The sequence below is a fragment of the Cyprinodon variegatus genome, unplaced genomic scaffold (assembly GCF_000732505.1).
Source record: "Cyprinodon variegatus isolate N-32 unplaced genomic scaffold, C_variegatus-1.0 Scaffold84, whole genome shotgun sequence".
Taxonomy (NCBI): Eukaryota; Metazoa; Chordata; class Actinopteri; order Cyprinodontiformes; family Cyprinodontidae; genus Cyprinodon; species Cyprinodon variegatus.
Genome location: NW_015150537.1, coordinates 1,165,188 through 1,179,112, shown reverse-complemented (window position 1 = coordinate 1,179,112; position 13,925 = coordinate 1,165,188). Strand labels below are relative to the sequence as shown.

Here is a 13,925-nt window from a genome sequence, read left to right as displayed (position 1 = left end):
ACATCTGGGAAGACGGCTACAGAAGACACAGCTGATCGGTCATGTCACTAGTTACATGTCACTATGGCAGAGCTGATTTGAAAAAGTCAGCTTTGTCTTCCATTTTGCACATCAACCTTTGTTGTGGAAGCCAAAAACCACCTCAAATGAGCAGAAAATCCTTTTTACTAAACTTTTTCTTCTTTCAAACCTAGAGGTAAGGTGCAGAACTACTTCAGTGTAGTGTTTAACTAGTGTCTACCTCTCGGTTCCTGAGCCGGTCATATGAGAGTTCCCAGGGTTACCAAAGCAGAGCACAGCATTTAGTATTCTATGCTCCCATAAAGAGCAGCAGCTTAAAACGTGGAAGCAAGTCAGAGAATTGGACCAGAAATAGTCTCAGCAATTCTTAAGAAGCTTTGACATATTTCAAAAGTATTCTCACAACATATTATGGCTGAATCATCTTCACTTGTCATCTTGAATTGAGCCACACTACTAATGACTTGACAACCCACATGATACTCCCTGAATATTTTCTGTGTTATGCCAATTTCAAAGACTAGTTGTCATTGTTACTTTATCTTCCTTTAACTAATTGTAGTTTTCTCATTGCACATTAACAGGAATAACTGAACACAGTGTGGTTTTTGGTGTTCAGGCTGCAGATTACAGCTACCACTATGTTTAAAGCTCAACTACAAAGGCCACATCCTACACTAATATGTCTGAGATGCTAACATCTCCATATCATAGACTGTACTGTCTTTTCCTGCAGCAGAATCATAATAATGCTACAGAGATTTTGCTACAACACTAAAGGGCAGCAGATTTTAGGCGAGATTTCTACTTTTAAAAGGTGGCAGTCGTGGTAACGCTCAATGGGGAAACAAAACAATAACCAGAAGTCTTTTTGAAACCGTTGATTGGAGGTCGTTTTTGGTAACAAGATGTTAGACCAGCAGTGAGTGATAACTCAAGGTCATAGGCACAGATGCTATCGAAGTGGCAAAGGGGAGTTGCTATCTAAGCTATCAAAGGGAAGTGGTGGCCTAGTGGTTAGGTAATAGAGCTTGGACTCATGAGGGTCTGAGTTTGAGGCCCACTCCCACAGACTCTAACCCTGGAAGCCCACTGCTCCCCAAGGGGATTGGTTAAATGCAGAGGTAAATTTCTCCAATAAGAGATCAATAAAGTTATATTATTATTATCATCAAGACAGTTGATTAGTGTGTTTTCACTTTGTGTGAATGAGAAGCTGGAGCTGTAGTCAGCGGGTGTGCCACTGCACACCTGCAAATTATCTGGCCATCAATATGAGGGTAAGAGGAGCTGGCTGCCAGATACTCTTGGCTGAGTTAGCCAGACAGTGGTGGCCAAAATCTTCTCAGTATCTTTGTTTATCTGTGGGGTTTTCTTTATCTATCCGGTTAACCTATTCCTTGTGCTCATTCTTCAAGATAACCTCCTTTTAGCTTACTTTGGATTCTCCACCCAAGCTTACCTGAGTCCATTGTTTAATCTCAGAGTATTTAAAGACCTCTGGGACCTATTCATGTCTGACAGCCTCCCTCACTCCTCTTCATAACCATCATCATCCTACAGGTCTTACCTACCTAGCCTCCATGGCTCTCTGCCTTCACCACTCTGTGTTCATCTGGCTCTTCATACTGTAATGTAGCTTCTTGTTTCCCTGTCTCCTGTTCCCACTGCTCTAAGCAACCAACCAACCAAGTTACCAACCATTATGATGGAAACTATCCCACAATATGAAAAAAACAGACTCCCCAAAACACTTAAAATGTTGCATATTTGACTTTAACTGTCTCTGTGTAATGCTGCAAATCTGGACAGATAATGTTGTGGATTTATGTGATGGACTGTGAGGTGAAACGGTAACGCTCATCATTTCTGAGTATGAAAGGGCATCTATAAGTGGTTTGAGAATCCATTCCCTATAAAAATTTTATCCTCTGCCACTAAATGCCGCTCAATTGTCTAAAGGACATGGTATGTTTGTGTTTGTCTCAAATGGACCTAGTGACTTATTTTCTTTTATGGTTCACAAAGGATTACAGCAGGTGTCTCAAGACTAAATCAGGAAATAAAACAACGTGATTTGCTCTAAGGAAGCAGAGACAGAGGACACTTGGAATTTACTGAACAAAACCTGCTCCCAACCAGGTTAGCTCTGGGGAGAATGTTACTACGGTAACAGTAACAGAGGTTGAGTATACTCTCTTTGTGAAACGGAAAACTTATGAGTTTCTGTGATTTCAGGTTTAGAAAACTTAGAGCTTTCAGTAAAGCTGCTTTGTCAAACGGACAAAGCAGGGTCCATTTTAGGTTTCCTTGGACCTGAAGTCTGCTGCAAACCAATAAGGAGTTGTCTTAAGGAATTTACTCTAATGGCAGTAAAGCTCCTCATGCTCAGAAGGAAATACGCAGTTCAAACATAAAAATCAGTAATAAGTCACACGTTTAAAGTCAGCGGGAGCCTTTAAACTATGAGGAAATATGGGCTGATATTTAGAAACATCTTACAGCCTCACCAGAAATCAAACTGTGGAACCATGCCTTCCCTCAATACAAAAAAAGCATTTTCTTAAGCATTTGTGGAAACATCATGTTTGTTTTTTCTCTGAATTTACCACCATCTGAATGTTTTGCAAATTTTTTTTTTTAGAAACAGATGCATACCAGTCATACCAGTTCAGACCAGCCCCTTTAACAATGAGGCATTCTCCCGACCTTCAGAGTTTATGAATAGAAAATGATTTACAAACACATTTCTTACAGTTGATACCATGTTCAGTTAATCAACTCTTCATGTTGGTCAAAAACTATTTCAGTTTGTTTTTAAGTTTAAAAGGGGGTACTGATAATTGGATATTTGCTAAATATCCAACATCTATACTGTTATAGATACAGATCATCATGGTTTATTTAATAGACTGTGTCATTTTATGTCCAAATCCAAGTTATCTCAGTCAGCAAACCCAAATCTCTGCCTGGAGCAATATCGCTCATCTGCTTTAAAAAGTTTCCTATCTGCCCTAACCTTTTCAGCCCAGAGCTCATCCATTTTAATGCTTCCCATCTCAGACGCCCTGAAATATATCTGTAGAGGGAAATAAAGATGAAGGCCAACAGCAGGGAAGAGAAGGAGGGAGGAAAAGAGCAACTCTCATCTGAAACACTGACCTGGATAAATCAGGGAAACATAAACACATAGTTTCTGGAGCCGACGGGTTGGGAGGAGGTACTGCTTCCCCAAATATTCCCCACCAGGGACAGTAAAAAGGAACACCTTATCCCACCGCTTCTCACAACCAGATCTAATTATTTATTTTACTGGGGTGTAAATGTCTTCGGGGGATTGCTGCGTGAAAGCCAGTGGGTCCTGGGAGGTCACAGCTGCATTGTTAACACTCACACGCATGTGTAGAAGAAAAACAATCACACAAACCTGCAGAAACCCAAGAATACACAAACAAATGCAACAGTAACTGTGCAGCCACACATGCTAATCATGCATTCATAAGCAGCAGCCGCCCTGTGAAGACCCTCAGCCTCCTGATTGTGTTTGTTGTCTCAGGGTTGGTTGTGTTGGTTGATCCCGTCCAGGGCCTCGGCCGGCTCCGTTATCACGGGTAATCACTTCCATCACGTTTGGAGAAAGAGGAGAGTCTGTGTCTACGTGTCAAGAATAGGCGGGAGGTGGCAGCAGCATCTGTCAGAGATCCCTCTGGAGAATGAAATCACTAAGGTTTCTGTCAACAGCTCCAATAAAACCACCAAGATCAGCTCTTTAGGTGCAAAAAGATTTTTAGGGAAATGACAGAGGTTCCTCCTCCTGTGAGGACCACTTTTTGAAAAGTTTTAACTGGTAAAGAGAAACTTTCCCCTGACTTTTTTTTTATCAGGCCTGTTTTCAACAGCCTCATTTAGAGCAACAGTTTTTATTTCAGTCCTGCAGTGAAGCTCTCAAGAAGAATTACTGGAATTTCAGTAAAACGTTTTGCTTTATGTTTGCAACAATTAAGATCTCATTAGAAGTCAACTTAACGTCATGCATTAATACAATTTAAACCTTCAGTCTCATGGAAATGAATAACCGATGATAAGAGGTAAAATAAATGTAGACTGTAGATTAAAGCTGGGCCCATCAAGCTTTTACTTGTGCATAAGGGTTTCTGGTGTCGATTTAAATGGCATACTACTTTATAAAACAAAAAAGAAGAAAAAGATCAATTTTGTTATTGATAGTTTAGATACCTTTAAATTTGCTTTCAATGTTGCAAAAAATAAGATTTTTTCTCATTTAAGCATTATACAAAATATCAGATATTTATCTGTAATTGCCATTCCATTGAAATGAATGCATCAAAGTCCGCTTCAGTGTTTAAAAGTTAGAGCTATCAGGCATAATATATATATGTATATATATATATATATATATATATATATATATATATATATATATATATATATATATATATATATATATATTGGCTGAAATCATGCAGTGGTCTTACTTACAGGCGCTCTGCACTCCGCGGGATTCCTTTGGGTACAGCTTTTAGACCCAGACCCTGGCAGTCCACATGAGACCCGGAGCAGCTGCACTTGTGTGGGCATCCCTCCACCCTGGCGGCCCACAGCAGCACCGCGAAAAGCAGAGCCCCAAACCGGCTGAGCCCGGCGCGCTCCTGCCACCCGGCTCCAGACATCTCCGACAGACTGGTACCTCCAACTGAAACTATACTATCCGGCTGCGCGAACGATGTGGAGCTGGTAGGTAGGTCCCGGCAGTGGTCAAGGATGATCCTCTCGGGTTTGTTAAAGTTAAACTCCTTCCCTTTGCTCTGAGTTTTCAAGTTTCTCAAAGGAAAAACTCCTTTATCCCCCAAAACACCAAACTGCGCCTCTCCGGCTTCAGTGCGTAAAGTCTCTCCAAACGCTTGCCTCTCTCAAAGTCTCCGCTAAGTTATCAGAATCCTTTCGGACTGAACCAGGTGGAAATGTTCTGGTGGGCTGGTTCCTCCTTCCAGAGAACATCCATCCGCTGCCAGGAGAGCTCCAGGAAAAAGTTTAGGAGCGCAGCAAACTGGAGCGTCCTGAACCAAACATGTGGGATCCCCCCCACCAGCTCTCCCTCCCCCTGGGTCTCTCTCTCCTGATGTCACCAGAAAATAGAGTGAGAGAGTTCTCCAAACTTTCACTCTCCCCTTATCTCCTGCAGAAACACTCCCTGCTGCCCGAACTGGGCTGTTTTCCCACACAGAGGAGGAAACCTCCTCTCCAGTCGGCGTGTTCCGGCGCAGACATGTTTTAAGGATCACTTCCAGGCCGGTCTGTCTTTTTCTGATGTGGCCAATTTATCAACTTAACGATGTGCGTTGTGATCATGTGTTGGTTTTGAGGCATGTCTTATTTGAGTTCATCCAAATGACAACTCGATCAACAAGCAGATGTCCAAAAGATCTTCAAAAACTATTGCTCTATTAGGCTACTTTTTCTATGTCCAAATTACTTTCAGCTCCTTGTTACTGTTGTTGGTTTCATGCACTTTCCTCCAGAGGCAGCGACTAAAGACATCAATTAAACAAAAAAAACTCAGGTGTAAACAGGTAGAAAAGACTTGCTGATCATTGTGAGAAGGTGTCACAGGTTTTTGGCATGTGAGATTTACTGTACATGCTGATAAAACCACGCACTGGCTTCAAGTGTGCAACAGAAAATCCAAGGTCACTGATGGAGAGAGCAATGACACATTTCTGAAAAAATAAAAAATTACTGCTCAATCTGTCATAACTCATTTATTTAAGGGGACAGCTACACTGAATCAGTACTGTGGATTTAAGCTTTTACTTATGTAGATTGCAAACTCACTATACAGTAGCTGTCTTTTAACAAGCTTTAGAAGTTCTGCTGCCCTCTATTGGTGGAGAAGCGTGAGCTTACATGGGGAAATAATCAATTTCTCCTGTTCTAAAAGTGTCCACTGAATATATGCTCAAACCTTTATTCCTTCAGCATTTGCACCAACCAAACTGATTAAAATAAACAGAAGCGGGATGTTGTATTTTATTTTTTTTTTTGAGCAGAACTAACTGGGACCCTGCTAGCCTCTGTTGTGCAAATCAAAGTGACACCAAAACAGCACAGGGAGGGCTCCCAGCCTGCAAAGCTCTGCTACAGTATGTGGGATCTCTCAATTCTTATGCTGCTACGTTGCTGATAGAGAGAATCAAACCAGAGCTTTATGTCAGCATTTTACTGTTCCCCAATTTCCTGGGGCTGTATGACAGTAGAACATCTTAATATGACAATAGCAAAATGATATCTTCCTATGTTCTTCTTTCCTCCTCTATCACTCTGGGATCCTCATCATTGCTTCACATCATTCGTGTTAGATTGGTGTTGGATTTCTGTAGTGAGATGCTGCACAACTAGCTTAATATTACACTAACATACAAAAAATGCAAACTAGTGGAATATGTTAGCCAACAGTTGCTGCTCCTCATACTGTTACTATATGCATGTTACACACACTGATACTGCAGCCCCAAGCTCCACGCTGGATCCCTCACCTGAAACTAAGTCCAATCAAATTTTAACAATCAGTGGTGCAGGAGAGAAATCAGCTAGAGTCTAGATCCAGTTGTCTGGAGAATGCAAACATTCAGAAATAATGCATTTCAGCAGACAAACCACTTTACTCAATTTCTGATGGAAGAACTTCCTACAGCTGCTTTTATAGTAGATTTAGGGAAACCTTGTTCTTGTACCTCTATATGAAAATGATTTAAAACTCTCTGACAGTCATATTTCTAAATAAGCCAAACCATTTTAAAGTCATTTTATTGTTAAAGTGAATAACCAGCAGTCTAGTTGTAAAAAAAAAAAGAAGGGGGATGGTGGAATAATTTTTTTGTGGGAAGCATACATAGCGTAATTAATATAGTCTATTAACCTAAAGCAATATGCATGGTATAATAATAATTGAACTTTATCGGTCTGGCATTGGAGAATATACCTCGGCAGTTATCCGAGCCCCTTGGGGAGCAGTGGGATTCTGGTGTGTGGCACCCAACGAGCAGCGTGGGATTAAGGGTTTTGCTCAGGAACCCAGAGTGGAGGCTGTGGGGATCGAACAGGGTAGTTGTAACCTTCTCAGAGCACAAGCGGCCTGCTCTAACCCAACAGGCCAACACTCCCCCAAATATCCCGCTGATATCAGCTTCATAGGCACTTTAGGCCACTTCTTTGATTTTATTTATTTTGCTAGGGCTACTTGTAAGCCCACAGCCTGCCAAATGTTAAAAGGGCAAAATTATGGCCATAACTGTTAATATATAGTTGAAATTTTACATATTCAGTAATAAATAATAATAATAAAATGTCACAGGGAATGGTCATTTAAGATTTTTTTTATGAAGGGGGGTGCTATCCCTCCTCTTCCTCCCTCAACTTGAGTACTGTGATAACTATTATCTAAATTGAATAGAAATATCAAGTTAAAAAGCAATGTAATAAAACACTGATAGGGTATAATAATTGTCTGCTGAAAACCAAAGAACAAAACAGTAACTGTTTTTGGGATTATTAAAGGGCTCTTAAATGCTCATGATGAGAAAATGCTTAAAGCAAGAGACAGAAGAACAAACAATGATTGTTTCTAACAGAAGGTAAAATAAGTATTACAAGGAAGTAGCAGATGGATACCTGCATGTAATGATGATGATAAATAAGTCTATCCAGAAACACCTGAAGCATGTTTTTATCTTTTTGAAATAAAAAAAACAAAGAAATCAACTAAATCTCCTGCCATTGCTTCAGTGTTGACCTTTTGAAGCTGTAAACGAAAAAAATTGTAATTATTCTATTTTCTGTCATGTTGGGTCTAAGATGTTAAACCCAAATGCAGAACACCACGGAGACTGAGTAAAAGTTCTAATAGTTTTATTGAAGAGAAACACAATTAGTTATTTGATACTGATGCAGGAACGGATCCAGGAACCGGTAACACAGGACTCTCTGTAGAGAGGGACAGTTTGGTTAGCCAAGGGACAGGTGTATCTTGACAGAGTCTTAGAATTGATCTGTACCTGATGTGGTTCAGACAGAACAGTAGAGGGAGGGAACCAGAAGGGTCCAGAGACTGAGGTATCAGCTGAGGGCTTAGCAGCGGCAGGGCTTGGCTTCAGACTTATGAGGTTCAGACCTTGAGTTGATCTCCTTGTTCTCTCCTTGAGAACATATAGGTTGATCCAGACAGAAATCTTCAGGTTTGGCTTCATAGGGCAGGCAGGCAGGTTTCAGGCTTTGAGCTCCTCCAGAGCTCCAGGAGTGAATCAGGTCTTCCTAGGAAGGTAGAGAGGACAAAGGCTGGTTAGATTCAGGTAGGCTTTTCAGAGCAGTCAGAGTTCAGAAAACAGGTTTGGCTCAGGCTTGCTAACCATAACTGTTTAACACTCTAGCACTGAAAGGAAGTCAAGCCACTGCTTATATAGCTGGTCTCCTGACGAGATGATCAGCCTCAGGTGTGCAGGTGACTTCAGCTCAGGAGACCCAGGGCGCCCTCTGCTGGAGAAAGGTGGCAGATCTCCAGATCCCAACATTTTCCGAAACTGTAACAAGTTTTTATTTACTACAAACTCTTGATTAAAGCTGAATTTGTTCCGAACTTAGTTTTGTTTACCCTTAAAACAAAGTTTTTTTTATGGGGTAGAAAACTCTTCTAAAGATGAAGGGCAGCTACTGCAATCACAATGTCCTCCACTTGGCCCATTGAACATCTAAAGTAGTTGTTTCTCAAATCTATAAAAGGCAACCAGGCCACTTTATGTCTTGTGCATACAATTAACAGTCTATTTCTTTAAAAGTATGAATACTTTATTTTATTCATTCAAATTATGTATGTATAGTTCACTGTTAAAAAGTTTAAGATAATTAACTTCAAAATAAAACAGCTTTAATGTTTTACTAAAGCTCAAAATACATTATTATTTTCCCATACATTGTTAAGGCTCAGAACAGAGGACCCAGTATTCAAACAGACAGACAGTATGATATCTAAAAAGGGGTTTATTAGAAATTACGAGAGTAAACAACTAGGGGTCTAAGAAAGGAACCTCTGCAAAAAGAGAAAACAGTCTAGTGACCACGTCTATCTTAAGGAGAAAGATTATGGACCTGTGAGGCACTAACGGGGTCTTAAAGTTCAGTCTGTGCCCAGAAGAAGGTGTAGATTCCAGCCGGACGGCTTCCAACATGACGCAGCGAACGCTGCCCAGAGAGTCCCAGACGTAGAAGCCCCGGAAGCCAGAGAACAGTTAGGAGATCAGATCCAGACAGAAAAATAAAGACAGGGCAATCCAGAGGGCAAGGCCAAAGCCGATATCAAGGAGGTGCACAGGAGTCCGGGCCAGAAGATGAGAGATCCAAAGAGGTACTAAAAGAAAATTCCAGGACGGTGTCAGGAAGCAGTTCCAGGTTTAATAAACAGGCTGAGTACAGCAGGAAGCAGAAGGCAGGGCAGACCAACAGATCAGAATAGGGGGAGGCAGGCTAAGAGGGTCAGGATCAGGCAATCAGAAAACACTAATATTTGCAAGAAGGCTCTCACCAAGGACTCAAATAATCTGGCACTGATTACTGGAAGAAGGCAGGTTAAATAGAGACTAGAGCAGGGAAAACATAAGAGCGGTAATGAGAAACTGGGCAGAACTAGGCAGGTGAATGGAATGAGCTATCAAGTCAGCGGCAAGATCATGACATGTAAATGCTTGATTGAAGTTTGATTTCTTTGGCTGGCTGTACAAAACGTTTGTTCCCCAATTACTCTGAAATATCTGGTAATTTGACCTCAAAGTTCATGAGGAGTGTTGGTGCTGGAAGAAAGTTGGCCAGGCAAAGGTAAGTAAAAAAGCAGAACTCAGGATGTAACTGAGAGGAGTTCAAAAAATAGATGTGAAGGTATCTTTTGGTAAATGTATTTTAAATAGTATTGAAGCATTCCTACAATATTTTCCAAACATCGTCTGCACAGTTTACAACTTTAACCTCCTAAACGTGAGGACCTGTATTTGGATTCCTTTAAGACTGGTGCAGTTTTAGTTTATCATTTTACGTAGCAAATATCAAGCATTATCTACTAAAATGTGTTAACGTGTGTCAAAGAGTCACCTGCCTTTGATTTTATGGTGAAATAGATTTTAAAATCACTGAAGAAGTTAAAGGGATATCATATCTCCTTAAGATGGAATCCAGAGGGTAAAAATCTAAAAGAAAATGGCACAGTGCCCAAAACGGAACTTTACAGAATGCCACATGCAAGCTGTGCTAATGTAACAATAAAACCAAGCTTATTTTGAATAAATAAGTCCTAACCAACTCCAGAGCAGGGCCTTAGTGTCCTTCCTGTTGTGATCTATGTTATTAACATCTATGTTATCTGATTTATTAGTGTTACCTTTCCAGATATCACTTTCCTCACTGAGCCGCACCAGGTATTTGAAACAAAGCCAAAAAACCTTTTTCATATTTAGATGTTTAAATAGGTGCATTTCATTTAGTGCTTCAGTGCTTAATTTTTAAGGCATATTTTGGCATGAATCCTCCAAGCCAGCAGCTAACTTAACTAGTAGACTTAACACCTCCTGTCTTCTGTGAGCCTCCTCTTCCCTCTAGATCCTCTCCAGTCTGGTGCAATTCTCCCCTCTTATTTCAAGAAAATCAAAGAACAGACTCCCTTAACTTTGGCTAAGAACATCTGTTGCAGACTTATGCCTTTCCACTCTTAAAGTTCACAAGTAACTCCAGCCTGGTAACCAGTTAGATCCATTAACTGTGGGATTTTCTATCTCACTGCCCTCTCCCTTTTTAGGTCACCAGTCCAATCTGGTTCCAGAAGCTCATTTTAATACTTCCTTTTTGTGCACAAAACTGTTAAACTGCTTACCTGAGTCGTTCTGGTGATTTCTGCATGCAAGCCAAAAAGACCCCAAGATCCATGTCACTTGCATTTTGAAATAGATCCTTCCTTATACTTTGATTTGTGCCGTGGAAGGACCTGACAGCCCACGTAGAATGTAACCAGATGTAACCCAGAGGCCATTAAACTAAGCAGTTAGTGTAGGCCGACCCCCACCAGGTTGCCTGCTTTGGCTAACTAGGACCAGCAGATTGACAACCATCCTGCAAAACCTTATTCACATAAAAAAATATATTTGGAAAAATATGGGCCTTTTTATAATATTCTATTGCTATATTTTCAGTCTGAAGACTTATTGAAGGTTATGAGTTTACAGCAAAGTTACTGGTCATTAAAAGATTAAAAATTAACATAGATCCACCAAAAGTCTCTGTTAATTGCTTTATATAATTTTTTAGTCTTACACAGCAATTACTTGGTTTAGTTTTTTGCTGACTCGTTGTGTACACTTCTACAGCTACTTCTCAGATCTCAGCCAGCTGCATAATCTTCTCTTCTTTTGGTTCTAAATGCTTTGCCTCTTTCAGACACTGTTCTGACAAATGATTGCAATCTGACTAATGTGCTTGCCGTTTTGCTGTACACAGTTGAGTGAGTGTTGTTAATTCTTGACATGCACGTTGATGTTACACATGTAAAAGACAATGCGGAAGATCCTGCCATTGAAAAAATGCGTATCTTTCTTATGACCAACCTGACCTCCTCAGGTTGGTCATAAGACTAGCAGAACTATAATTGAGACAGAGCATCACCTTGTTATATAATGAAGTCAGCAAGGCGAGATGACGTCATGTTCTATCAATATTTGCAGTAGGTCGTCTAAGTCAGAAGTTCATCTATACCTCTTTTTTAAGACAATAATTTCTGTCAGGTCTGTTCTAAGAGTTGGACCGAAATGCAGGGAAAAATAAATTAAGACAACAAATTCAATGTCAGACACAAGGAGAAGCCTTCTTCTCCGAGAAGGGGCCGTAGACCATCAACAAAATCTTAGTTTGACATGGGCAGGCAAGGTATAGACAAGAAACACTGAAATAAGCCTGCAACACATAGATAACAGATAATATATAACAGAAATTACACAAAGTATAAGGAACATTAGATCAAACCAAAGAGTTTAATATAACTAACTCCAAACAAAGATAAACAGTGGGGTGTAAACTCATTAAAAATTAGCTTAACGAGAACACTAACCAGTAGAGAAAAAGTCAAAATACAAAACTACAAAACTGGAAAACCTCAAAATCTCTACCAAGGCAGAGAAATTTAATGTAAAGATTCTCTTGTTAGTTGAGCAAATACGTCATGTTTAAACTACATATCTCACCTTCTTACTTTTCCTGTCTGAGATGTTTCCAGTCCTTTTTACATGGTTAGATCCTACAGTTGTTTAGTCACACAAACCATAAATCATCATCACCAAATCAGTCCCTAGCCCCACAGCGCTGGCTCACCCCTTTGCAAGCTTGTGATCACAGAAAGACACGATCCTGATTTAATTATGTTTTTCCATTACTCTTTGCTGAGTTATAGCAACTAATGTGATCATAACACACACTGACTCAGAAAAATAAATAATTTGCTGGACAGAAAATTATTTCAAGTACTTTGATTTTTTAATAGAGGGGCTTTGAAGTAAGTTGCTTTCTCTTTTTTTGAGTTTTCTATGGCATTAGTGGCTCGTTTTTTGACTGTTGGCTGACAGGAAGGGGGCGTTGAAGAGGAGGGAGAGACATACGGCAAAGGACCACAGGTTGGATTCAAACCTGGGTCGGACGCGTTGACGACCAAGGCCTCGATATGTGGGTTGTGCACGCTAACCACTCTTCCACCAAAGCAACCCTGACTTTGATGCAAGTTTATTGTATTCCATCTCATCTTCATGTCATCCTTACCTAATTTTTACTCATTTTATTAACAACAACATAAAAAAGCTCTAATGAAACCAGATTGCAATGCAAACTTATTTCGTAAAAATTGTTTCACAGTAAATTTTGCAGTGAAAAGTTCATTTAACACCAATTGGAATGCATTTGGTCCCACTCCGTATTAGTGTTAAATTAACTCTACATAGTGTATATCTTACTCCAGTAGTTGTAATAACTCTAAAATAGTCAATGTACTTTATTGTGTAATGTTATTCATTGCTGCATCACTGCATCACAATAACCAAGAGTACTGTAACTAAACTTCCAGAAATAAATCTGAATCCTGGTCATACAGAATGCTGTTTGGAGGCAGAGGAGTTCATGCATCTCATGGTCTTGTTCCCAGGTTACTGCAGATGCAGCAGAAAGCAGAAAACAGACCAGGGATTTATTAACACTACTGACCTTGTTGTTCTGGTAATGAAGTGGTTAAGTAGAGGGCAAAGCTGTAAAGGTACTCGTTCATCTGCTTTCTGACCCTCAACTACAATTAACACAGGTTGTGAGAGAAACTTACTTTAGCTGCCAACACTTGACAGTTCTTCTTTACTACTGAGTTCTCATACGTCAAAAGGCTACTTACCCCTAAATGTACATTTTTAGCTGACAAACTGAATAAATAAATATCATATAATGCGCTCTACATGCCCCAGGCATTTTTGAGAACTTACTGCACCCTTGTTGAAATCCTGTGTTTGAGTCTAAAACTGCCTGTTTGGTGCCCTCCTCAGGTTAAAAAAGGATTATTGCATCTGGTGTTTGCAATTGGAACCCAAGCGCAATGCCCTAACCACTAGGCCTCCCCGCCCCCACCCCCCAATTTACCTCTACATTTAACACATCCCATTGGAGAGCAGTGGGCTGCCATTGTGAGGCGAGCAGTGTGGGGTTAAGGGTCTTGCTCAGGGTGCCAGAGTGCAGGTTGAGAGAATCCAACCGGGTACTTGCAACCTTCACAGAGCACAAACGCACTACTCTAACCACTGGACTAACACTCCCCCCCCCAAGATGCAAGA

At 40.4% G+C, this 13,925-nt stretch overlaps 1 protein-coding gene across 1 annotated transcript in view; it reads right to left on the bottom strand.

The window, feature by feature from the left end:
* Positions 1-5,259, bottom strand: part of LOC107083797 (slit homolog 3 protein-like) — a 256,322-nt gene extending 251,063 nt beyond the window's left edge. The window contains exon 1 of the mRNA XM_015373268.1: positions 4,522-5,259. Coding sequence (XP_015228754.1) covers positions 4,522-4,712 — 191 coding nt within the window. The 5' untranslated portion in view covers positions 4,713-5,259. The remainder of the gene's footprint in view (positions 1-4,521) is intronic.
* Positions 5,260-13,925: the final 8,666 nt, after the last annotated feature.